Source organism: Heterocephalus glaber, unplaced genomic scaffold, assembly GCF_053883595.1.
Source record: "Heterocephalus glaber isolate CG9 unplaced genomic scaffold, H.glaber_assembly_v1.0 deba00000122, whole genome shotgun sequence".
NCBI lineage: Eukaryota > Metazoa > Chordata > Mammalia > Rodentia > Bathyergidae > Heterocephalus > Heterocephalus glaber.
This window is the reverse complement of record NW_028258138.1, coordinates 7,544,145-7,569,391: the sequence shown is the minus strand read 5'-3', so window position 1 is coordinate 7,569,391 and position 25,247 is coordinate 7,544,145. Positions and strand designations below refer to the sequence as shown.

Here is a 25,247-nt window from a genome sequence, read left to right as displayed (position 1 = left end):
AAACAACCCAAGCAGGGTCAGTGCCTGCTGTACACTCATGCCATGCCGTGGGCATCTTTTTGAGCATGTTCCCTTCCCTGCACTTGCTGCAGACAGGAGGACCCTACTCTGACCCTTCCTTTTCCCACCTGCCAGGGGGAAGCTTGGTGCCCAATGCTTTGTCCCACCTTGTCCTCCTGCTGTTGCCTGGGGCTCCCCCCAAACACAAAGCTCAGCCGACAGGGTCACACAGCAACCTTTTATCAGGAACAGAGGGCTCAGTTCTTCGATCACCGGGCCACTGCTGCTGCCCTGGTTCAATAGAGACCAGGAAGGAACCTTCCAGGCACTGAGCTGGGGTGGAGTCGGAGATGGGGTTCTGTGGTGACATCCTTGTCCCCTTCAGGATGGTGGCATCTTCCCTCCAGTGTGTAGCCTGGGCTTTCGGGAAGGGCTGTCCTCTTTTGGCTGAAATCAAATTGTGCTCCCGACTCCTCTTGGTCCCCATGTGCTACTGGATGACAAGCAGAGATCTGGCCTCTACCTCTGCCTGCTGAGCATCTACTGAGTGGCTACATCACCCTGGCATAGCCGTCAGGAGGGGCTTCAGGCCTCCTTCCCTGGGCCTGGGAGCCAGGTTAACCAGGGAACTTGGCAAGCTCTCGACGTGCCTGGCCCAGCCGTGCCAGCCGCTCCTTCAAGAACTTCCTCTTCTCGCTGGTGTCGCTCCGCTCCTTCAGGAGCCAGGCGCAGGCGTCCTTGTCTTGCAGCAGCTGCAGCATGGTGTTCTGTAGCTGCTGGCCAAACATCTGCAGGATGTAGTACTGGATGATCAGGGGGATGTGGGTGGAGATGCGGTTGTGAACCTCCTGGAAGAAAGGACAGATCACAGAAGTTCTGAGAGTCAAGTCCAAGGAGGAGATGCTGATCTCACCAAGGGAGCACTAAAGGCCCCAGGTCTCCAGGGAGGGAGACCACAGCCTGGGCTCAGAGTCAGCTGTGTCCCCTGTGGTGGGGCAGCAGGGGCTCCACAGGGGCACAGAAGGACTGACAAAAGTCAGGGTGGCGATGGCCTCTGTCCCTGGCTTACCTGATCATCATCCCGATCCCGGAAGAAGGGGGTGAAATATGCTCCACAACACCCACTCGGGGACATTCGCACACACCTGCACCTGGGGAGAGCAGCCCAGGCCTTCTCCTGTGGGCCATGCCTCAGGCTGTTTGGCAGCTGCGTCTGGGCCGTGACAGCTCCAGGCAGGAGCCTGAGTTGCAGCGTGGACAGAGTCCCCACCGCCCCTCCTCCTGCCCCACTGTCCTCAGTCACTCTCTCTGGCACATGCTGACCTCAGCAAGTTCTGCTGCCCCCATGTGACTCAGTTTCCTTCTCTGGGAAGCAGGGACAACATGGCCACAGACCTCCCAGGACGGTGAACCACAGTGAACATGTCAGGAGCCAAGGGGTCCGGAAGAGGCCAGGCAGTGACCAGCACCAGGTCTGTCCCTACAGGCCAGCCAGAGGGAGTCCGGCATGGGTTCTGGGACCAGAGGAACTGGGTGTGGCCTGTCCCCAGGCCAGAGAGGAGTACAGATGGGGCAGCAGCAAAGGGCAGCACCCAGAAGCAGGATACATGGGAGCCCCAGGTGGGTACAGGGGCACAGCTGTCAGGAAAGCCTCAGAGCCACTCCACAGTCCCTGTGGCCACAGGGACGCGCCTGGAGGACACTGAACTCCAGACATCAGCCAGCCCTGTTTCTACAGACCTCCAAGGCTCAGATCCTACAGACAGAAGGGTGGATGCTGGGTGCTGGGCCTGTGACCCGGATGCAGAAGAAACTCATTGTACACAGAGAAAGCCCGGCTCAGACAGATGAAGGCCTGGGCATAGAAGACGCAGCAGTTGAAGCTGCTGTGTGGGGCTCTAAGTCCCCAGCACCTCTGTCTAGCTGAGGTGGAGCTGCTCCAGGGGCCACACCTGAGCTGGCTGATGGCCACCTGGTGCCCCACAGCCCAGACATGGGCCCTCAGAAGGAAGGGAGGTCTCGGCCCAGGGGTGTGACAGGAGCACACGCACCTGGCGGTAAGCGTTCAGATGTTGGAGGATTTCACCAATAGAAGCGTTCCCTGAAGACCTAGAGACCTTGTTCATCTCTTCCTCCTCAGCGCCCTCCTCCCTGACCTTCTTCAGGGCACCTCGGTAAGCCTGGTCCTGGCAGTAGATGATCTGCTCCATCCGGAAGTGAACTCGGATCGCCTTCTCCGCTTCTTCTTCTTGACTCGATCGAATGTCTTCAATTTTGTTCTGCAGGAAGGGAAGGTTGAATAAAGATCCCTCAGGAGGCGAGGCCACAGAGGTGGGAAACAGGGCACCCAGGGGCTTGGAGCCACGGCTCCCTGGTTGCACCCCCCCACCCAGTGCTGTGGACGGATTCCACCCGGGCCTGGGCCCTGCCTGTGCTGTCCTCAACCAGGACTCAGCTCCTCTCTTTGCTCCCTTGCAGGTTTGCTGTCTGAGAGGGAGGCAATGGCATCCCCCAGAGCCTGTGTGTGTGGACAGGAAGGGCACAGCTGGGGTCAGAACCACCCCAGAAGGGTCCGGTCTCTGGCTTTCAAGGCCACTGAGGGAGAGGCTTTCCCAGAAAGCTCCACACCCTCCACCTTGCAGGTCACTGCATGTGAGGCTCGGTTCTGGGTGGGTCCCAACCCTGGCCTTCCTGTCACTACCACCTCAGGGACATGGCACTTGTGCATTCAGGTCCACCGGTCAGCAAAGTGGCCACCCTCATCCTCGGGCTGGGGGACGGCAGAGCCTGGGTCCCCTCTGGGCCAGGAGCCCTGTCCTGTGGGGACCCGCCTGAGCCCAGACTCTGGACCACACCTGTCCCGTCCCTCCTCCCTCCCCACTGATCCCAATTCTGTACTGAGCCTCCTCTCTGAGTGTCCTGCTAGGGCTTTTACCTCCCAGCCTACCCTAGCTATCCTACCCACTATCCTGTCTACAATGAGGGGTCCTGGTTCCCCCGTTAACCATTTCATATCTGAATCTCCCACCCCACTGCTTTATCCAGACACTGCTGTGGGCACCAGCAGGAAGATTCCCAGGAGCCGGAGGATTCCACATGTATACAGGGAATGTATCCAAATGTATGCAGGAAATGTGTGTTCTCCTGTCAGGGTTATTCATTGTTCTTAGCGTCACATTGTTGGTTTTACCTTGGTGGTTCTGTGGAGGTTAAAAAACTCAGTAAAGTTTTTTTCAGAAACATCCGTGAGGGCTTTCCAGACCATTTCTGATCAAAGAGAGAGAAAGGCGAGTCAGTACTGGGAAGCTCCTTTATTCCTCCCCTAGGCTGCAAAACGCATGACTGACACGATCGGAAACCAGGCTCCTGTCCTTCTACTCTCCTCTGCCCCTTCCGCAGTTCCTCTCCTTCTCCTCCTTCTCCCCTTCTAGCTCCTCTTGCCCTCTTCTTCTTCCTCCTCCTCCCCACTCTCTTCCTCCTCCTCCTCCTCCTCCTCCTCTTTCCCAGTGAAGAGAAAGACATGCTCCATGGAGTTAGAACCCACTGGAGGACTTACAACTAAATAGCCTCTGGCATATCTCTATTTCACATTTAAATTTTTTATCCAAGGTAGAAGCTGTGTTTCAAAGAAAGTAATTTCTTATTCATTACAAACCTATTATTACATAAAATAAAACCATCGCATCATTCTTAAACTTATCAATGGGATCTATGTGTCCACACTATTCATTTGAAAAAGAATCGCAAGAACATGTTCTTATTCAAGCAAAAGACATTTACATCCTTATTCTCGGAAGTGCCTTTTCTACTCGACTTTCTTACAGGACATTGCCATGGAGTTGCCCAGTGTCATTCTGCTCCCATGGCTTTTGCTGATGTCCACATCCCCACTTTCTGAAAGGTCAGGCTCTGCATACATACTTTCAACCTTGTTGAGTGACTGTGACACTGTACGTGCCACAAACTTTCCTCTGGGAGAAAAAAGCTAGAGTGGATGGATGATGAGAGCATGGAAATGAGGGAGCAGCTGCATTATCCTGCAGCCCAGAGGTAAAGGGCACCGGACACACCTGTGCATGAGGTGCCTGGGGCCGCCCTGACCCCTGTGGCCTCTAGGAGCCTTGAAGGACTGGACTTTGCTGAAATGAGAGGAGACCAGGCAGGGGAGCCTGAGAGGACAGATCCACTTGGTTTGAGTCCAGGAGGCAGCACATTGCAAGAAGGGGTGAGGAGGATGAGACAGGTGTGTCCCTTGGGGGCTCGGACCATGCCCTGGCCACAGCGACACCCACACCTAGCAGAGCCCAGGGTACTGACAGCTGTTTCTGCCCTGACCTGGCTCCTCAGAGCCACCCCATCAACACAGTGCTTGAGAGTAGAAATGACCACAGCTACGAAGCACAGTGGCCTGGGGCAGGAGACACCCAGATCTGCTCCAGAGGTGTTGGGACACAGCTCAGGGCACCTCAGCACTTCCTCTGTGAGGAGAGCACCCTGTAGTCTACAGAGGTGACTGTGGTGGGCCTAGATGTCTAGGATGAAGCTACCTAAGATGGACTGGGTCAGGATCAGAAGCTGGAACTGTTCCTCCCAGAAGCCCACTTCTGAGAAGGAAGCAGGCTGGGATGGAGCTGTCACTGTCTGAAACTTCCAGGTGTCCAGGTTCACATGGAGCCATGGGCACTCTGGTAGGGTCAAACAATCCCACTCCACTGCAACTTGGCCTCTGGATCCCTTATCACACCCTTGTGACACACCACCACATGTCCCTGCGGCACATCGCTGGCCGGGAAGTGACCAAACCCAAGCAGAGGATGGCAGGACCCTGATTTATAGATGGTCACTTGGGATGGAGCTATGAACTCAGGGACAGTCTTGGGGACCGAGCCATCACCTCACCGGGAAGGTGCCAGCTCCTGGTACTGTCAGAACCTCATCCTGTGGGGCCAGAGGCTGGCATCTGGGGCATCACACAATGGGTTTCATGTGGCAAACACCCAGGTGAGAGCTCGGAAGTTGCCCTCTTCCTTGCTCATCCCTTCTCTCCCTGAGCAATAGAGGCCACCATTCGGAGCCACACTCACCAGTGACCTTGTGCAGCATCTCTACAGCCGGCTCCTCCAGGGCCTGGAGTTGCTTTTTAATGATCTTCTCAAAGGTCCTGTAGTTCACAAATCCAGGTAGCTCTCTGCCGCGATGCTGGTTTTCAAATTTCCAGACTTCACTTTGTAAGCCATCATAACCTATAGCAAGACAGGGTAGCTTGGCATTATTTTACCAAATAACCTTGTAGGTTTTCCTAACAATCATATGGTGATTTTTCTGAAAACATAAGTAAAAGCAAAGTCAAAAATAAATCTTGATTTTCAAATGGAAAACTACCCCGGGACTGCAGTAAAGAAACCAATCTCAAGATAATTCGCTTCCGTAAGCGCAGGCTGGCAAATGCAGAGCCAGAGAACAGCCAATGCAGAACTTGGAGGAAGATGGATTCTCGGAGAATCACTGAGGGTGGAATTCCATAAACCCCATTAGACTGTACCAAGACAAAGGATCAGGACAGTGAATGCTCCTTACCCAGAGCCAGGGGCCTCTAGGACACAGGATGACCTTGAGCACCAGCTGGGGCCACCTGCAGGTCCCCTGCTCCTGAGCTGTGGAGGAGCAGGAAGTGCCCCTCCTGGAAGGGACACATGGTGAGCGGGCACCCTGGAGTGTGACATGGGCTGGGGAGAGGAGACCCAAAAGTCCCCATCTCCCTCCCAGGGAATGGGTAGCCTGGCTCTTTCTGGACTGAAGAGATTTTCCTGGTAGAAATTTCATAATGGAGACTAATGCACATATAATAAAACTCATCCTGCTGAAGGGAGCGAGCCCATGATTCCTGGTATATCCAAAAGTTGTGCAGCCCCTTCACACATTCCAGGACGTCTCCTGCACCTGCAGGACACCCCACACCCATGGGATCCATCCCCACATCCCCCAGCTCCAGCCCTGCAGCCCCTCCTCTGCTTCCTGACTCCATGGCTTCCCCCATCCTGGACACTTCACGGGAAAGGAATCTCATGACCCGTGGTCCTTGGTGACTGGTTTCTTGCATTCCGCACCAGGGTTTCAAGGTTTAGCCATGTTCAGCCTGCGACAGTGTTTCTGGCTTTCTGAGGCTGAAAATATCACCCTGAAGGGCTTTACAGGCTCTTGTGCACGCCCCCAAATTCCTGTGCTGGGACCCTAACCCAGGGCCTCAGGATGTCTCTGTGCCACTGACAGGAACCCTAAGATAAAGAGGAACGAAGAAGAAGTGAGGTCGCTAGCGTGGGCTCTGAAGCTCTCTGACTGGTGTCCTTATGCAGACTGGAGACTGGGACATAGACACACACAGGGAAGACCGAGGCCACAGGGAGAAGGCGCTGACTACACGGCAAGGAGAGAGGCCTCAGAGGGCGCCAACCCCGAGGACTCCCTGACCTTGGACCACCAGCCTCCCAACTGCCGGAACAACTCCTCCTCTTGCTTGCTGGCAGCTGTGTTCTAGCAGCCCAAGCAGACACACACCAGGTAGGATGTTTGGTTTCTCCAGTCACCAGCTGAGGGACGCTGGCGCTGGATGCCCCTTCCGGTGTCCTACATAATGCTTCCCTGACCATTCCTCGGTGAGCTTCTGTGGGGACGTGTTCAAGTTTCGAGTTCCCTTGGGCTTCCTAGGAGTGGAGGTGCTGGGCCACATGCTTGCCTTATAGGGTGACCGCCAAAGTGGCATGCAAAGAGCAGGGCCATATCACAGTTCCACTCCCAGTGTGTGAGGCTCTCATGGTCTCTTCGTCCTCTCCAACACTTCTCATGGTCGGCCTTTCTAATAATCACCACCCCAGGGTGGAACATGGGCTTTTGCTCTGGTTTAATTTTCATTTCTGATGGTGGATGACATGTGCCACCTTTTGTGTGGCTTACTGGCCATTCAGTAGCATTTTGGACAAATGTTGATTCCGATCCTTGGTCCATTTCCTCATTGGATTGTCTTTCTATTACAGAGTTGGAAGAGTTCCTGATTTCCTGGGCACAAGGCCCTCCCATATCACATATGTGTGCTTTGCAAATATTTCCTCCCATTGTGAAAGGGGCAGAGTGGCCCTTTTCTGGTGTGGAGACGCAGCACACAGCAGACGTTCAGCCTCGGCTCTCTGGACCTGGGGGTGGGGAGCAGCCTCAGGCCAGTGGGCATGGTGGAGATGTGCGTACATGGTCCCCCAAATGAGCCCCCACACTCTGCATCGAGAAGCCTGGCATGTATTCCATCCACCCTCCATGCCTTCTGCCCAGGACAAGTGGATGCGACTGTGCAGCCAACCCAAAAGACAGAATGGGCCTCTGTCCCTTGTTCTTTAGTAAAAGGCAAAGGAAACTGTAAATCTGAATCTCCAGGTGACTGGAATGAATTGCAGATTCCTTTCAAGTTCCCTGAAGAACAGCAAAGTTACTTAGCAGATGCATCATGGCTCGATGCATGATTTCCTTCAGGCTTCTTGCCAACTGCACTGAACTGGATGAAGAGGCTCCTGAGATGTGATTGGATTGGGGAGCACTGCACCCCTCAGTGGATTAATCTGCTATTTTCACCAGTGCATGTGCTCTGAGGAGGCAGGGCCCAGCTGCAGGCGTGGGGACCCTGGGTGGCCTGAGGAAGTCCCACCTCTCTCTAGTGTTCTTCCCCAGTGCTCAGCTTCCCAGCCATTATGTGAGCCAGCTGTGCTCTGCCAGGCCCTTCTGCTAGGATGTTTCTGCTTTGGAGCCAGCTGACTCTGAAAGTGTGAACAGAGTAGACCTCTCCTCCTGTGAGCTGTGGGTGTCAGGTATTTTTTCCCAGCGATGGGAAAGCTGACAGATGCATTACACGCCGCTTGGCCTCCTTCAGGGACAAGAACAGAGCGAGTGCACCTTCCGTGTTGATAGGTCCCTGCTGCCGCCCCTGTTCTCGCATCTCACATCACACTCCTCTGTGTCCTCACAGACCACACCAGACACTGGACCGCACCCTGCCTCATTGGTAGGATCAGAATGTGCCCCCCAAGTTCAGATGTTGAAACTTCACCCACAGGGCAGCGCCATTCAGAGGGGCTCTTTAAGAAGATGTCAGGCCATGGGGGCTGCACCTCCACAAACAGACCCTGTGTTTAGGAAAGAGACCAGAAGGAGCTTCCCTCCCTCCTCCTGGTGAGGCCACAGCCAGAGGTCGCCACCTTGGAAGCAGCTGCAGAGACCCAGCCTCAGCAGACACCCGATGGCCTGGCGCCTTCACCTTGGACTTCCCAGCATCCTGAAGTGTGAGCAATGAGTTTCTGTCACTTATAAAATATCCTTCCTGAGCTATTTAGTTACAGCAGCACAAATTATGACACTCACCTTTTCTAAAGTGATTTTCAATCACGGAACTCCAAGATGTGAACTGATGTCGGAGTTTGGCAAACAGCCGGGTGCCATCAGTGCCTACATTTTCTTCCCCTTGGACTAGAGCAATGATGTCCTGATTGAATGCATTAATTTTCTGTCAAGAAGACAAACACCGTATCAGCGGAGATATGCAAATGCATGGGGGGGGCGTGGCTTGCAGGTCTTGTGTGCCTTGAGTGTGGGCGACCCATTCTCCTCCTGTGGCCACTCTGGAACGAGGGGAAAGAAGAGGCTGTGCCCCCAGGAGAGCCCATCCCTAGGAAATCCCCAGGGATCATGGGTGAGGCCTTTTCAGAGCCCCTGCACTGAGCAGGACTCCCTGACCTCTGTCCCCACCAGCACTCTTCTTAGTGCTAAGTGGGCAGAGTGAGTCTGCAGGAGGCTCGGGCCAGTGAGGACAGCACATATTGGTCACCAGACACCGTGGAGGACAGCAAGGTGGGAGTCTCCGGTGAACCTCACCTCTATCAGGAAGATGGTTTTCTCATTCTCATCTTGTGGGATGTCCGGGCCATAGTTTTGTAACTCCTCTGTTATTTCCTGGTGACGCTCCTTTATTTGATTTTCCAACAGTGGCAGAGATTTCTGGGGAAGAGAGAAAATAATGGGACATACAGCTACGGAGCAGGAATGGAAAGGAGGGCCTGGGCCTTCTCGGCAGAGGGGCCGCCTGGTCCATGTGACATCTCGGTGCCCTCTAATGATTTCCCTGGCACAGAGATGCACACTAGGGATCGCTAGTCTGTCTTCATCTGCCATGAACCATGCATAGGTGTGAAGCACCCAGCAAGGAGTGACTCCTTGAATCAGCCTGCAGGGACAGCAGCCTGATGCTCTTTTTCAGGAAAAGTGGCAATTGGAACAACTTGAGATTCTACAGCTTTTATGCTGTTTTCAGAGGGGACTCCTGTCTCTGCCTGTGTAGCCCACTGGACGAGTGGCTCAATCCCCCACAAGAGCATGGACCACACTGGCTGGGATGTGAGCCCTGTCCCTTCCCATGTGCCAGGTGGCAAGATAATAAGGGACACTAGCAGGTTGAAGCCAGGAATCAGGAGTCATCCATGGGCTGGAGAAGACAGCATTGGACTCCAAACTGGGTTTCAAGGGAAGAAAACCTGAGCTCAGATCTAGGAGACAGACCCAGTGCAGGGGAAAGATGAATCCTCACAGGCTTGGTCATGGCTGGGAGTCTGATAGGGGAGCAAGGTTTTCCTGCTAAGGCCAGTCTGGGGAGCTCTGCCTCACCAGCACAGTCTAGGAGACATCAGCCAGCCAGCTCTGCTCTCCACCCACCATGGGGTCTGGGAGGAGGACCTAGACCTTGGCACTAGGCAGAGGGGAGAGAAGGTCTCTGCAGAGCTTTGGTGCCCATGAGCTGCCTCCCTGTAGCAGGACACAGGGTGCTGCCTGCACTTACACAGATGTGTGTGATGAGCTCAGCGGACAGTCTCTCTGCCAGGCAGGGGACTGTGGCCTTTCCGTCCTCCAGCAGCACCCTGAGTGGGGACAGAAAGAGATTTCCACTGGGAGGTGGACAAAACACCCACATCTGTGCATGGGGAAGTCAAGCACAATTCAGTTGTTTCCAACAGAATTGTAGACACACAAATGATACCCAGCACATACACAGCTGGACTGAACACAACATGGCTGCAGGGACCAAGCTCAGACATTTCCACAAAGGTGCCTGGCCCCTTCCAGGTTGGCACGCAAAGTGTCTCAAGCCCGAATTATCATGTTCAAAATTTACATGTACACAACCACAGGCATGTTTCCATGGCACACACACACACACACACACACACTTCTCTGTCACGTGTGAGTAGACTCTGTGCACACAGGAGCAGGTGTGCATACAAATACACACAAGGAAGAGGAGCACGGAGTAGGGAGACACACCTTGGCCTGGAACTTAAACCACCACACGTGGAGGGAGGAGGCCACGCAGGCCTCTCATACTGCCCAAGTCTGTGCAACCAGGGTGGGCTGTTTCGGGCTGCTGTGCAGTTTATGGGATCATTCAGGGTGACAGGCAGCAGGAGGCTGAGCACAGGCCTGGCTGGGACAGACTACTCATGCCAAAATGGACCATTTTAACTATTTTTATCGCCAGATTAATGGCATCAAGGTCCTTCACAGTCACTCCAATCCTTCTCCAGAGCCTTCTCACTGGCAGACATGAAAGTCTCCCCATTATACACATCCCCCATCCTCCCTCTTCCAGCCTTGTCCCCGTGCCCTCTCTCTGCCTCAGTGAGGTTGCTGCCCTAGAAGTGTCACTCAGGGGGCTCACACAGCATCGGGCTCACTGTAACCAGCTGGCTTGCTCAGCGTTGCATCCTCAAGGTCCCGCCAAGCCACAGTCTTATGTGATCCTCCTCCTTCCTGAGGCTGGAAAATACTCCAGCTCCTGTGCACCCCAGTGTGTTTCTCTGTCCACAGACCCTAGGTTGTTCCATTCTAGGCTGTGTGCAGAGTACTGTGGTGTGAGACAGTGTGTGCAGGCCTATGTGGCACACCTCATGCTATAAGGCTGCCTCCCTGAAGGTTTCTGCATGGACTGATGCCCTGAGGTTCTCACCATTTCATGTGCTTCACTGAGGACCAAACCAACCTGCAGTCTTTTCTTTTCAAGGTATTTCACCTTGGATGTGACTATTTAATGACTTGCCATGTCCCATCCTCATTTTCAGTGAGCTTTTGTTTTTAGGGGGTAAAACTGTGTGAACTCCCCTTTTATTTTTCCAGACCAGAGAGCAAACACTGTCACACACAGCCACTCACTATAATCCACATCTACACACCTGCTCACACTCCCACACACCCTGGATATATGCCCTCCAGGGGAAATTTCCTTGTGGAGACAGTGTCTTCAGTGGCATTTTCCCGAGATGAGTGGCACACCGCACCTGAAGTGAGGGTGGTCCTCAAAGAAGGCCTGTTCCTTCTGCAGGGCCTCGGCCAGGCTTAGCCGCTCCTGGATGTCCTGCTGGCCACGGCACTTGACGATCATGTAGCCCTTCTTCAGATGGCACACCAGGTTTTTCACCACATCCACAACCTTGTCTTCAGTGCCTCTGTCCACCAGGTCAGGCTTTGTCAAGACTCCTGCAGAAGGGACTTCTGATTAGAGGATACTTGAGGTGGAGGGGAAGGCAGCTCCTGCCCCAGCCCTCAGCAGCCCGTCTTGGTCCCACCCTAGCTGGAGGGCAGACAGGATCCCCACAGCAGTCTCAGGCAACCCAGAACTCCACGCTAGAAAGCACTGCGGGGCATGAACATGAGGACAGGGGCACTGCCGGCACTGCCTGCACTGTGGGCTCTCCTGCCCTCTTTGCCAGCCCCCTGGAATAGAGGAAGGAACGGGTCATCCCTGTATACCCTGAGGACATCTGCTTCGCTTCCTTCTCCCTTGCTTCCCAGTGAGCATGATGCCTCCCCTGCCCTCACCCTGCCCTCACCCTGCCCTCCCACTGCCCTGTGCCTTCTGAAACAGGAAGGTCAGGGAACCAGGCCACCTGTGGCCATCAGGAGCCAAGGAGAGCTCATCTCCTCCCACCTCAGAGGGCACCTTCGCTGCTCCTCCCTCTGCATGCAGGTCCCCACCCTGGTGTGTGCAGAGCCCGGCCCCTCAGTTCATTCCCGCTCCTCACCTATGGTCCTGTCTCCTTCCGGATCCACCTCCTGGGCCATGCACAGCGCCTCCGTGGTGGCGATGTCCACGTTACTGGGGACCACCACCAAGTTGATGGTCTCAGACTTTTCAATGTACTTCATGATGAGCCGCTTGATCTGTGAGAAATGACACTATTGGCCTCCTGAGATGGGAGGGAAGGGGCAGACCATCCCAACCTTGCACTTGGCAGCCCTCAAACTCTAGCAGTGTCTGTCCCTGAGAAGTAGTAAGGATGGACAAGGGACCCTACAATGGCTACCCTGGTGGCACCTGCCAAGCCAGAAGAATAACAAACTAACATCTGTAGCAGTCATACAGCTAAGCTAAGGGGTCAGGGACCACCTTGAAGTTGGAGCTGCTTAACTTTCCCCTGAAACCTTAGATCCTGTAGACACAGTGGACAGCATGAGGGCAACAGTGCTGCCTGGCTCACTCCCTGAACCTGTATCTGGGAGGAGAGATTGTCTCATCACAAGTCTCCTTCACACTTGTCCTCAGGCTTTCTTCCAGGGTAAGAGCCTTCCCACCACACACTGAAGTGGAGGTGCTAGAATAGGGAACTGTACCAACTGTTACAGATACAGTTTTATGAGGCATCTCATAAAACAGGAGAGTCAGAAATCTGTTTCTAGTTGTACCTGTTTGCTTCACTTTCACCATCAAACTTGGGAGCTGATGACCACAGGGCTTTTCAATGCCACCACACTCCACATGTCCCTCTGCAACACAGCCCTGCACTCATGGCTGCCCTCAGGCAGCATCGACTGGCAGGTCTGAAGGGGCCTGAAGTCTCACCTGGCGACCGATGTCAGCAGGCTGATTGCCCACAGCCACCCTGGTGATCCCGGGAAGGTCAATGAGAGTCAGATCTGGGACGCTGGGGGAGCTGATCTCCAGACTAATGAGTTCATCCTTGATTGCCAGCCCATCCCCAGCGATGAAATTCTGGGCTGGAGAAGAGGGAAAGAAAAAGCTCCCAGGGATTAGAATGTGATGTCACATTCCAGGGAAGGGTGCAAAGCCTCTACCCTTCAGGACTCTTGAACAGCAGCTCTGTTGATGCAGAGCCCATCTTCTGAGATCAGAGTTCAAATACTCCTCAGAGGACAACTCAGCACTTTCCAAGCTGTGGCCAGCTCCTCTAGAGAGGCCTGCTGAACCTGTCCATGAGGACCCCAGCCTGGAGCCGTGCCCTGCAGAACCCAGCCTCCCTATAGGCTCCCGTGTCCTTCCTTCCATGCTGGGGTGACATTCACAGGGAGAAGATAGGAAGGAGTGAGTACACAGGGGATCCCCCAAACTGGAGCTGCAGGTTGACCCAGGATGGGATCAGCTCAGGCAGGAGGACCCCTGGATGAGGGCAAACTTGTAAGAGGTTCACATCCCACCAACCCCCTCTGGAATGAGATGTGTAGGATGTCAAGCTGCTTCATCTGAGTGTTTGCTAATACAACATTGCTCAGGTCTCCTGCCTCATTGTTTGAAATGTTTGGTGGGAACCTAGAACATAGATGGAAAATAGCAGCACTGGCAGGTGTGGAAAAGCCTGCTAATTGTCCCCAAAGCCCTGTGCCCACAAGTAATGATTGTGATATTGAGCTCAGGCCCCTGGTATCTGTGAAAATGTTACATGCAATGTCCAGAAGGTGGCTGGAGGCACTGAGGTGGCCTTGTCCCTGTCCAGCCAGCCAGAATTTGGCCTTGCTAACTCCATCATGAGGGTGTGGGAGACAGAGGTCACCCTCAGCTCAGACAGGAACAGGAGACATAGTTTGTGACACTGGAGCCCTCACTCCAGCTGTGCTGTGACCTGAAGATGTTTGTGTGTCTGCCACTTCCTGACCACCCTCTAGGATTCCCATCATTCCTGCATACACCCTGCCTCATACCTGACCTGGCCCTTGTCCTATCTACAGATAGCTGATTCCTCCATTCAAGGAGGAAGAGTCCAATGGTATGTTCCTGAATGTGTCTCTCGGGAGCCTGAAGGAGCTGTCCTTTGGGGTTGCCTTCTCTTCCTGCTCAGAGGCCCTCAACCCTCTTCCCCAACAAACCCTGGAGCTTCCTGGCGTATGGCAGTCAGGCCAGCCAAGGGTGAGGTATGTTAGCAAGATCTTCCTGGATGGCCACCTAGCCCAGCCCACCCAAAGGATGCACATTCGTTGTGGATTAATGGAATCATGAGAAATGCACCTTTAAACCATGAGGCCTTGGGGTCAACATGTTACTTGGCTGGAGCTGACCAATACACAGTTATACTGAGTTTTCTGCTGGAGGCAGATAAATTAATTTCACCTCGGACCAAAGAAAATTTTGTAACATTATTTAACTTTATGGACCGGGGCTAAATAGTGATACCACCTTGGAGAAACAAAGGCCACCTTGCTCATTTGGGGATCAGTGTGGGCCCCATTCTCTATCCCAAGACAACTGAAACATAAACATGTGACAGAGGAGGAACATAAAAACTCACAGAGAAGCCTTGATTCACCTACAATGGCCGCTCTGTCAGCACAATATCCTCAAACAAAAGTGCAGGGCTTATCTGCTCCCACATGTCTCATACTGACTCTGCTTGGATTCAGGAGAACCTAACCACACTCAGGGACTCAGAACTACAAATGTGTACACACTCCCTTGGGGACAAGGCCCACTGGGCCCAGTGGGGATCATGAGGACACAGCCCCTGGGGAGACCCTAGGATGAGGCAGCATGGAAGTAGCCCTTTGCCCACACCCAGATCCTTTTGCTTCTGATTTGTGACCTATGAGTCAACAGGCTCTAGAATGAGGATAGCAGAGCCTTCTGTTTGGAGGCAAGTTTTAAATTTTAAAATTCACATCATTGTGAGGCATTTCTTTACATGTTACACAGTCACTTCCTACTGCCAGATTCGGTGCCCATGCCTGGTCTTTGAGAGGGGAAAGAGAGGGAAGGAGCAAGACCACTGAGTGCCTATGTGGAGAGATTTTGAGGGCACAGGATGGGTCCAGATTGGGATACTGGGGACCTACACAGGCCCCAATGTACGGCTAGACCAGGCATCCTGCAGATGATGAGGGCACTTACCTCTGTTGATTTCCTCTTCTACCTTAAAAGCATCTGAGATGCCCTCTTCAATGCCCATGTAGCTGACCTTGCCTCTCCACTCTTCATCTTGCTTCAGCTTCTTCAGTTTCAACACCAGAGGGCATCTGGTGACAATACCTAGGGGCCACACCACTGTCAGTCTCTGTTCTGGTCCTAGAGCCCCCATATGGGGCCTTTGACCAACATGGCTCAAACTCACATAGCCCTTGCCATGGAGCGGGGGTGGCTGGAAACAGAAACCTCTCTGGTTTTCCCCTTAGGTCCCAGTGACCTCAGGCCTCTGTGTTAGAAACAAGCACCCAGGGGACTTTGCTCTTCATGGTTGAAAGCCACAACTCATGGCAGGCTTCCTGCTTCCTACCACTGATTTGCACCCAGGTCAGGTAACAATTGCAGTGGGAATGCCCAAAGCATCTGCACTTGTCCTCAAGTGTCTCCTACACATGCTCCACTCACCACTCTCCCCAGCACAGTCCCACGATCCCCTACTGTTATCTTCTCTCTCATGTCCTACTAGTGGCCAGAGCTCTGAACTCTCACCTATGCTCTGACCTCTACTCTTGAGCCTTCACTAACCCCCTCTGCCTTCCACCCCACTGACCTGAGTACCAATCTGTACCTTCCCAAGGAAAGGCCCAGGATGGTCACCCACAAGTGCATAGCACAGGCTGGGGCCCTATCCTTTCATTCAGACCTGCCCACACTGCAGATTCCACAGTGCCAACATAGATATGTTCAATGAGATGGTGCTGTGGACGTCATGGTCTTTTCTAGAACGTGTATGCAGAAGCCCTCACCTGAATGTGCCTGTGTGGGAGACGGGACCTTAAGGGAGGTCATTCAAGTTAAATGAAGTACCAAGGGACAACAGTGGTGGAGTCCCTAATGTTATGACTGGTGCCCTTATGAGAGATGGCAGAGACACCAGGATCCTGCACAGTGGAAAGGCCAGGTCAGGTGCTGGCAAGTGAGGGGCTGGCCACCTGCAATCTGTGAAGAAAAATCACAGCCTTAATCTTGCACCTGCAGTGCCAGAGCTGTGGGAGGACCACTTCTGTCCTTTAACACCCACCCCCCATATCTGGGTAGCTCGAGCTGAGTAAAGAAGATGTAACACTCACCACTGCCCCTGGGGAGGGCGACTCCTGACAGAGCCTCCAGCACGGAACTCTTTCCCGAGCTCTGGTCTCCAATGACCGCAATGGCAGGCAGGGCCAGGTCCTGCTCCACACCCAGGGCCCGCAGTGAGTCGATGAGGTCGATGCAGGGCCGCACCTTCTCCTCGTACTGCCTGCAGAGGTTGTTCTCAGGCACCTGGAGGAGGTGAACATGCTCCCTATCATACACATTGAAGACAATTAACTTCAAGAACAGGGATAAACAAGCTGTTAGAATCCCAAAGAACTGAAAAATAGACAGAAAAATATTTGAAGAAACAATAATACACACAAAGTCCTCAACTTATAAAAACTGTGAACCCAAACGTCCAAGAAATTAAATGAACCCCAAGTAGAGAACACTTAATACAAACCACATTAAGATACATCAGAGGGAAATTGCTCCAAATCAGTTACAAAGAGAAAATATCAAGTGTAGTTAGAAAATGACATATGACATACAGAGGAACAAGACAAGCTTGACAGCCGACTTCTAATAAAAACCAATGGCAGTATGAAGACAGGGAGACAAACATTTTCCCAAAAATTGGAAGACTAGCCTAGAGTCTACACAGAATAAGGCTAGGCTCTTAGATGTGCTAAAAATATAGTCCACTTCTGAACTATGACCCCACCCAACATTTCCTAACAATTAAAAACTACTAACAAGAATCATCATGAACCGAGAATTCTATACCCATTAAAATACGTTTTGCAACAAAGGCAGGATTGGAGCATTCTCAGTTGGAGGATTGGCTGAGAACACAGGGATTGGAGGGGGGGAGGCAGTGTATCTCCAGGTCTGCAACTTGACCGTGGCATTATAAGCAATGAGGCTGTGATTATCATATTTTAAGTAGTGTTTGTTAAGCTGCTGTTTCTTTTCTAAAAAGATAGAGGAGAGCTTACGTTATTAGTGTCAGGCTGTGCACTTAGCACTTTGTGTCCATTCTCCCATCAACCTGGTAGGCAGATTAAGTTAGGAGGGATCTTACAGCACATTTTGTAGACAAGAAAATTGAGACTTAGAAGTGTAAGCAAAGTGCCTGAGAAGTATCAGGACGCTTGGACTTTGACACAATAATCTGTTGCTTGTTCTTCATCACTTTCTGGTTTTGCTTTCAGGAAAATCAAACACAAGATGAAAACATTAACAATTAATACCAAATAGAGAATTTTTTAGACATGTAAATCCTGATCCAACTTATCTCCCACACAACTCAGGGAACAACACTGACTCAAAATCGGCATCTACACTGTGGAATCCACACCACAAGAGGTAACTCCTATACATTTTCTTATCAGTGAAATAATGCTAAAAGGTCACTGACTTTTTGAATAAAGACAATATCAAGAAGATAGTGACTAATGAAGGTTTTATGTTTTTCGAATTTTATGTTCGCCACTTGTCCAACAGCGGCCACTTCGTAATGTTTAAATAGTTATTCATTGTGCCTTAAATTTTTATACATTTTTGTTTATGCAAGCTATAAAATTTCTCATAAATGCATTAAATGAAAAAAAAATTGATTATAATAAACAGAGCACTTTCTGAATATTTGGCATTAGTGACAGTTATGCCTCCCAATAACCACATGCCCTTTGATTTCAATTCAGACATGGAAAACCAGGCTAATACGTAGAGAAAGAACTTCTCCAGGACAACAGCTGAAAGGGTCTATGTTGGGACCAAAGCTAGCAGTGACTCGTTCTAAAGCCCATTTCTATTTTCCACCAAAAATAGGTCTCAATTATAGGAAATCAAATGCCACGTGGTTTCACTGGGGAGGAGGTGTCATAAGCAGACCTCATAGCGTTTGTAGCTGCAAATGAGCCATGATATGGATGGGACCCACACAGTGCTCTTGGGACCCAGGGTCCAGCCACTTCCCATATGAGCTCCTCAGCATCTCCTCTGCTTTCTCAAGACAAAAAGGCACCCTGGGTGCATTTGACCATGGGAAGAGTCTCCATCCCACTGCATATTGCCCTAAACAGTGACAATTGGCCCAGATCTGTATCCTGCCCAGGAAGGACAAGGAAGACACTCTCTCAGGGAGGCAGCACCCTGCCCTCCTGCTTGCCCTTCACCACTACATAGACCCCACTGCACCCCTCAGATGCACATGGCTCCTGTCCACATGGAGTGTGACTCTAAGACAGCCACTTACCAGAGCCTGGGCTTTCTCTGCCTGATTAGCTCCTCCATTGAGTAAGAGATGGTTGGATGGAGCAGCTGAATCTCTTCTGGCTTTCCCCAAGGAATGATCCATCTTCTTTCCACTTCTGTCACACTTGGTGCTGAAAGAAAGTTGGTACATAAGTAAGAGCACCTCATACACAACCTTCCCACCACCCCTATTTGCACCCCAACCCCAGTCATGTGTCCAGGGCATCATCATCCCTCATGCTCCATCTTGAAAGGGACAGCTGGATGCACTTCTTGTGTGAGGGCCAGAGGGGTGACTATGAAAGACCAGCAGTTTCCCTGGGGATCCATGGATTCTGGCAATCTGGAAATTTGTTCCCAAAATAACTCCCCTCCCCTGACCAATGGGAAGATCTCGTGTTCCCAGGGGTCCCGCGCTCCATGGTGAGGCCCCCTTCTTCTGCCTCTCTGCAGCTCTGATCTACTGGGAAGCCAATGCCTGAGTAGGCCTTAAGCACCATGAGCTGGCATCGCTGGTCTCCAGGCCAGGGGACCAGGCCAAACAGGACACGGGACGTCTACTGCCTTCCTCAGTTTATTTCCTAAATGATATATGGGTTATGGCTGAGATGTGACATGTCCCCCAAAGCTAATGTTTAGAGAGTTGCTGTTCCAGCCGGTGGTGGTATTGGGGTGCAGGAATCATTCAGAAGTTGGGCACAGCTGGACAGCTGCTGAGTGTCCCCCAAGCAGAGAGGTGATACCTTCACACCTTCCAGGATCCCTCTGATTGGTTCTGGGCAGGAAGTAGGATTGCCGGGTGTTTTAACTCCAGCAATCCTGCTTCCTAGGAAAAGCTCTGTTCCCAGTGGATCGGATAATTTCAAGAGCTCGTGGTCCCCAGGTGTGGGGGGCAGGACTCAGCAGCATCTTGGCTCCTTCCTCTCCCCCTGAGCCATGGCACTTATGGAACTTGGATGGCCTGGAAGGCTGAGTCCTCCCACCTACTGCGCCTGCGCCTCAGGGTCTCCTGTCCCCAGCCAGGGAGGACAGTGAGCAGCACACTTCCGCCCTCCTCTGGCCGCCAGCCCTTCCTAAGGACACCGTTGGTCCCGGGAGTCCCCTCCCCTGGGGTACCCCAGGCTCCCTGACATCATAGCCTCAGAGGCCAACCCAGCGGGGCTGTGAGTTTGCTGCTCAGAGGAAGCAGTGCATTGGAAGCCCCTTCCTTGGCCCTAGGCGCTCCCTAGGGACCCCCAGTCCCGATCCTGTTCTGCCTGCAGCAGGAAGGCCCAGCTGGGGCTGCTCCTGCCGCCCACCTTCAGCACAGATCCTCGAGGTGGGACAGGACTGGAGGGGGTCTCCACCCACTCGGAGTCGCAGGTGTCCATTAATTCTCACCGTTAGTGGCGCCCAGAGGTGCGTGTGCCCCACCCGAAGCGCTGTCCCAGGGCGACGCCCCTCCCCGCGCGCCCCCTGTCCGGCGCATCCTGGGGACCTCAGGGAAGATACTTACCAGTCCCGGTGCAGCTACTGAGGAGGAGCTGGGGCTCAGCTTTATGCACAGCAGGCCACCCCCCGCGGGGTCAGGACACTCCCAACGCCCCGCCCCTGCGGGCCAGCAGGAGGAGGGCCCTGAGCAGAAAGGAAACCGAAACTCCAGCGGGGCCCCCGGCGCCCGGGAAGGGGTGTGTTAGGGGGGCCCCACTGCAGGACAGGCTGCGCCTGGGGAGGTCAGGGCCCTTTGGGAGCCACAGGTATCCGCCTGCTCCCCGCTTAGCTCATCTCCCAGTGCTCAGAACACCCCCAAGTCTGCAGTGAGTGGGGAGCAGCTTCCTCAGCCAGAGCCACCCAAAGCTGCGTCAGGGAGCCTGGAGAGCCTGGCTGACCCAAATTCCGGGGACGGGGATGTGGGGCCGAGGCCCACACTGGTCAGGTCCCTGCGCTGTGCACTACCCGCTCCTGGGATCCAGCACCCCCAGGCCAGGCCTAAAGGGGAAACCATGCTTCCCCAGGAGCTGCCCCGTGTCCTCGCCAAGCCCTCTGGGCCCTCACCTGCAAGTCAGGAACTGCGGTGACACCTGTCCCCTCCCAGGGGCTGTGAGCTCAGGGGCTGAGGCTGTCTGCAGGAGGACAGGCCTGCTGCCTGAGAGCGGAGTGGAGGGGGAGCCCAGCAGCTCACTCTGGGCCAGCATGGGCTGCTTCTGACCACAGGGCTCTTTCCAGGACTGGATCCAGAAAGCCCCAGGCCACATGAAACGCAGGGACTCACAGCCTTCACCAGCCCTCGGAGCGCAGGCAGCCAGGCTCCCAGGGAGCAGATTTTCGGGCATTGATCCCTCTGGACTCCTCCAGGGGCCTCCTTCTAGGTTTCACGGGAGCCTCTCAGGTCTGGACGCCCCTCTGGGGCCCTCATTTCGGGACCTGCTCCCTTCTAAGAGTTGCACGTTCTGGCAGCACGCCGAGGGACACAGGCTGGTTTTTAAGTGTAGGTGGCCAGTGATGCCCTCCTAGCTGCTGTGAATTAGCCCTTTGTCTGTTCCGAGGCACCCTGAAGGGTCCACCTGCACTCTCCCACCAATACCTGTCACCAGCTCCCTTGGGTTCCTGCGCTTAGTAATAATAGAAATGAGGTGAAGCATCATTTTACAGGAAAAGCTTTCATTGCAAAGTGAGAGAAGACAGGAAAGGACTCCAGGTGAGTAGGCTACCCCGTAGGTGGCCACAGGGGGTGCTCTCTGGTACAGGGGTTCAGACTGGCCACCCGCAGGGGGAGGAGGCCTGCTTCTCAGGAAAGCTGGTGGGGCGGTGTCACAGCTCTGGACTCTATGGTTGTGGAGTGGTTTTGTTCCCACCTGAACAAAGGTTCCGGCCGGCTGGAAACTTCTCAGGCATAGCTGAAACCTAGAAATCCCCTGTCTTGTGTCTACAATTTGAAGGGGGCAAGAGCGTGTAAATTCAGGAACAATCAACCATGTAGAGCTGAGATTTTACACCACAAAAGTAGTTTTACAGCAACAAAAGACACAAAATGAAAGTTAAGCTTTGTTCTCTGTTTAGTTACCTATCAGGCATCTGTAGACCCAAGTGAAGACTCATGGTTCTAATCAAGAATGGCTTTTCAGTCCCTGGCTTAAAAGGAGAAAACACAAGTCAGGTTTTCAACCTGCAGCAGTGAAGGGCCCCGGATTCTTCTCTTTCCTCATCCCTGTATAGACCCCTGACCCTGTTCTTGCTCTTGTACAAATAAAGTGGGCTGTGCACGGACTACAGAGAGAAGCAGGTCCCTGTTTACCCTTTACATGGATGAAGACTTTTTTGTTTGCTTCTTTTGAGACAGGGTCTGCGTACGTAGTTCAGGCTGGCCTCAAACTGGCGATGATCCTCTGTCCAAAGCCTCCCAGGTGCTGGGGTCACAAGCTTGAGCCACTATGCCCAGCTCACTTGAGGACTTTCCAGCTGCTCCCCAATAGTCTGAACTTTTCAGGGGCCCTGGACCTTACCAGCACACTTTGCGCTAAGGTTTAAATCACAAGGTTACAAGTGATTAAGGAAGTAGATGAGAATCATAGCTGCCTGTAAGATCATCAAACCCACTTTGCAGACCTGAGGACGGAGCCCCAAGGAGCAGGGTTCGCAGTGGAAGGCGCAGCTATGGCCCCACCCCGGTTAGCCCCTAGGTCTGGCCTCTCCTCACCACACTCAAATCAAGGGGCAGCTCCCACCCTGCCCGGCTGCCGATGAGGTGCTTGCTCCTAAACAAGTAGCAATTGTTCTGTTTTCTACCAAAAAAATAAAGCAATGACTAACATGGCGCTCCTAGCCCTGGACAATGAGTCCTGGTCGCCCAGCACTGCCCCTTGGGCCCCAGCCCCACTGCCACTCCAGGCCACTGCACAGAGTTCCTGAACCTAGACTGTTGGTTCCTGTCTCTCTGCTGGGATGTCAGGGTCCCCAGCTCCGGGAGGAGCCCCTCCCCTCCCCTGCCCAGGCCCAGCTGCAAGGCCTCCTTCATAGCCTGGCTCAGGGGTCGTCCAGTCCTACAGGCCTGAGCCCAGCTGATCCTCTGCTGTAGCTCTGGGGAGGCCCTGGATGGGGGGACGTGGCCTCCTCCTCCAAGGGTGTCACCTCCATGAAGGCGGGGGGGGGGGTCTTCTCACCTGGAAGCCCCAGTGCCACCCTGGAGCACCTGGAGGAGATGTCAGGGAAGCCCTGGTGAATCTCCTATGGTGAACCACCTGCCTCTCTGCCTCTGCGTCGCCATGTGGCACAGCCCCAGGGCCACTTAGTAGATAGATTGTCCTGCCTCCGCTAAAACACATCTGGTAGAAACACCGCACCCACAGGGCAATCTTCCTGCAGACCGGCATCCCCAGTGACCCAGATCTTAATCCCTGAGTCCATGGGGTCCTGGTGCCCCAGGGACCCCAGCCTGCTCTGGTCCTTCTCCAGCCCTCTGGCCATCCGCAGGCTGGGCCTGGGCTGGGCTGGGCTTAGGGAGCAGATTGGAGCTGGCGTCCAAGGAGAGCCATCCAGGGCAGGCTGCACGGGTCTGACCCTCCCTCAGGTGGGTCTTCTAAATCCTCATGGGAGGCCGATGGCACCCTGCTAGGTTTTCTCTGTATCTATTTTGTGTGTGTGCTATTACAAATTGAACTCAGGGCCCACACGCTGAGAGTCCTTTTAATTTTTAAAATGTTGAGACAGGGTCTCAAAGAAGTTGCTGGTGCTGGGCTGGTACTTGTGATCCTCCTGCCTCAGTCTCCCCACAGGTGAGTGCCACCAAGCCTGGGTTGGCAGCCTGCTGCAAGGCTGCAGCAGCGTCCCGATGTGGGCACAGCATTACCCCAAGCTGCCCCGTGTGTGTAAACGCCCTGTCCAGCCTCCTGCACCCACAAGCACTTCTCCAAGGCCCGGCGGCCCGGCCCGCGGTGTGCAGGACCTAGAGCACCTGGGCTCCCCCAAGCCTCACCTGGCTCTTCCACCTCCTCCGCCAGGCCCTGGGCTTGCTGGCGGGAGCCTTGGCACACACACTGCCCTCTGGGCAGGCAGGGCAGGCTGCCAGGGTTCCCCTGCCCCAAGGGGGTCTGGGTCAGGGGACAGCACCAGGTCAGCAATGCGGGCTCCTGTCCTGGGACCTCACAGTTCAGGCGCCTCAGAGTTTGGGTCTCTAGAATGAATGGCGAATCCCAAGGCTGGTTCTGGTCTGCACCGTGCTCCTCGCGTGAGGGTGTGGGGGAGGGGCTTGGGGGTTGGGGTGCTGTGGGGGATGGGGTGAGCATGTGGGTGCCAGCAGGGAGTGGGGGTGTCTGTGGGGGGTGGGGAGGTGGCGGGCCGCAGTGGGGGTGAGAGCGTGGAGGACTGGAGCGGGAGATGCCGCTGGGGTGGCGGGGTGGGTGGGGCTGGGGTGCGCGTTGACCGAGGCCGCTTGGCCGGCCCCTCAGGCCCTCTCCCCGTGGAGCCCCCCCACGCCCAGTCGCTTTCAGACAGCTTCGGTTTCCGTTTTGATTCTCAGACCTTCCTCAGAAATGAAACTCATGCTGGGCTGGGAACCCAGGGATGATTTCATCCAAGGGCCTGGCCAGGGGCGGACCTGGGATCAGAGGAGGCCCCGCCCCAGGCTGCTCTCAGGCGGAAAAGGATTTGGGTTTCCTGAGCTGCGGCAGGGAAGATGCAAAGCAGCAGCAGGAAACCGCCCTAGAGGGAGGTGTCCCGGTCCCTGCCCAGCAACTGGGTTGCAGGAGGGATCTGTGCTCTGCTACCCGTCCTTCCCTCCTCTGTGCACTCAGGGGGACCTCGCTTTCCAGGGAGGACCCTGCACCGCCCGCTGGTAGGAACCAGAGTCTGGGGGTCCCTCCAGATCCCTGTATTCGCACCTGCGGTTTAGAGGGGCCCAGGTGCTGCTTGCTGCTTCTCTGCCCTCAAGGTCATGGCCTGGACATTCCCCTGTCCTGTCCTGGGCCCAGCAGAGCCCTGTGGGAGGGGACAGGAGCTGGGAGCCTGTTATGCTGGCACAGCTTGGGGGAGCAGTGGGCAGCTGGGCTGGGGCACTCGGGACCTGGGCCAGTCTGGGTGTACTGGGGCCCAGCCCAGCGTCAGGGCACTTACAGCCCTGCTGGAGGTGGGGCAGCCTCTCCAGGATCAGGGTGCCAGGAGCCCACTCTGGGGTTCACCCTGGGGAAGCATCATCGCATTGTGACAAGCCCCTCATAGGAGAAGGAGCCGCCCAGGGAAGCCACATCCTCCCTTTCTGCACCCATCCTCCCTTCCTTCCTCCCTCCCTTCCTTCCTTCCTTCCTTCCCAGTTTCACAAGGACTGAGCACCCTGCTAGGTTCCCTGCTCCGAGCTGAGACCTGGGAACAGGGAGGAGCTAGCCAGGGAGGGGACAGCACTCAGCTACAGGGCCCAGGGAGGAGCCTGGGAGCCAGAGAGGCCCTGGTGCACGGGGACCTGGGGAGGACCTGAGGAGAGGACTCAGGGAGGAGGTGACAGCCACCTCAACACCATCCCAGTGTCCTGATACCAAGCAGAGGTGATGGGATGCACTGCACGCTCCTACTTCCCCACATCCTCCTGTCACAAGTGAGGTCAGCTGACCCTGCAGTGCACCGGCTTCCAGCCAGAGCTCAGTGCCCATGGAGCTGGGCGCTGCTGGGTACTCGGAGGTGCCTGGGCTGTGGAAGTGTGACCCAGCCGGGTCCTGGGCTCATGCCCGGGGCAGCC

The 25,247-nt window shown here is 54.4% G+C and overlaps 1 protein-coding gene across 1 annotated transcript; it reads right to left on the bottom strand.

Annotated features, from left to right (window-relative positions):
- Positions 1 to 224: 224 nt before the first annotated feature.
- On the bottom strand, positions 225 to 20,172 carry LOC101708858 (interferon-induced GTP-binding protein Mx2-like). The gene is made up of 14 exons (XM_004842350.4): positions 20,040 to 20,172; positions 18,546 to 18,675; positions 16,339 to 16,531; positions 15,197 to 15,334; positions 12,923 to 13,077; positions 12,105 to 12,243; positions 11,361 to 11,559; positions 9,869 to 9,947; positions 8,911 to 9,033; positions 8,401 to 8,542; positions 5,085 to 5,243; positions 3,191 to 3,267; positions 2,052 to 2,279; positions 225 to 848 (listed from the first exon to the last, which is right to left on the bottom strand). Exons 2-14 carry the CDS (start codon positions 18,645 to 18,647, stop codon positions 618 to 620), a joined length of 1,965 nt encoding a protein of 654 aa, XP_004842407.2. The 5' UTR covers positions 18,648 to 18,675; positions 20,040 to 20,172; the 3' UTR covers positions 225 to 617.
- Between the last annotated feature and the right edge of the window lie 5,075 nt (positions 20,173 to 25,247).

Excerpts from the sequence above, each read along its gene's own strand:
- LOC101708858 (XM_004842350.4), bottom strand. The coding sequence starts at position 18,647 with ATGGATCATTCCTTGGGGAAAGCCAGAAGAGATTCAGCTGCTCCATCC. Across the intron at positions 13,078-15,196 it reads AGAAGAGGAAATCAACAGAG|CCCAGAATTTCATCGCTGGG; the intron begins GTAAGTGCCCTC and ends CCTCTTCTCCAG. Across the intron at positions 8,543-8,910 it reads AAACCATCTTCCTGATAGAG|AAAATTAATGCATTCAATCA; the intron begins GTGAGGTTCACC and ends TCTTCTTGACAG.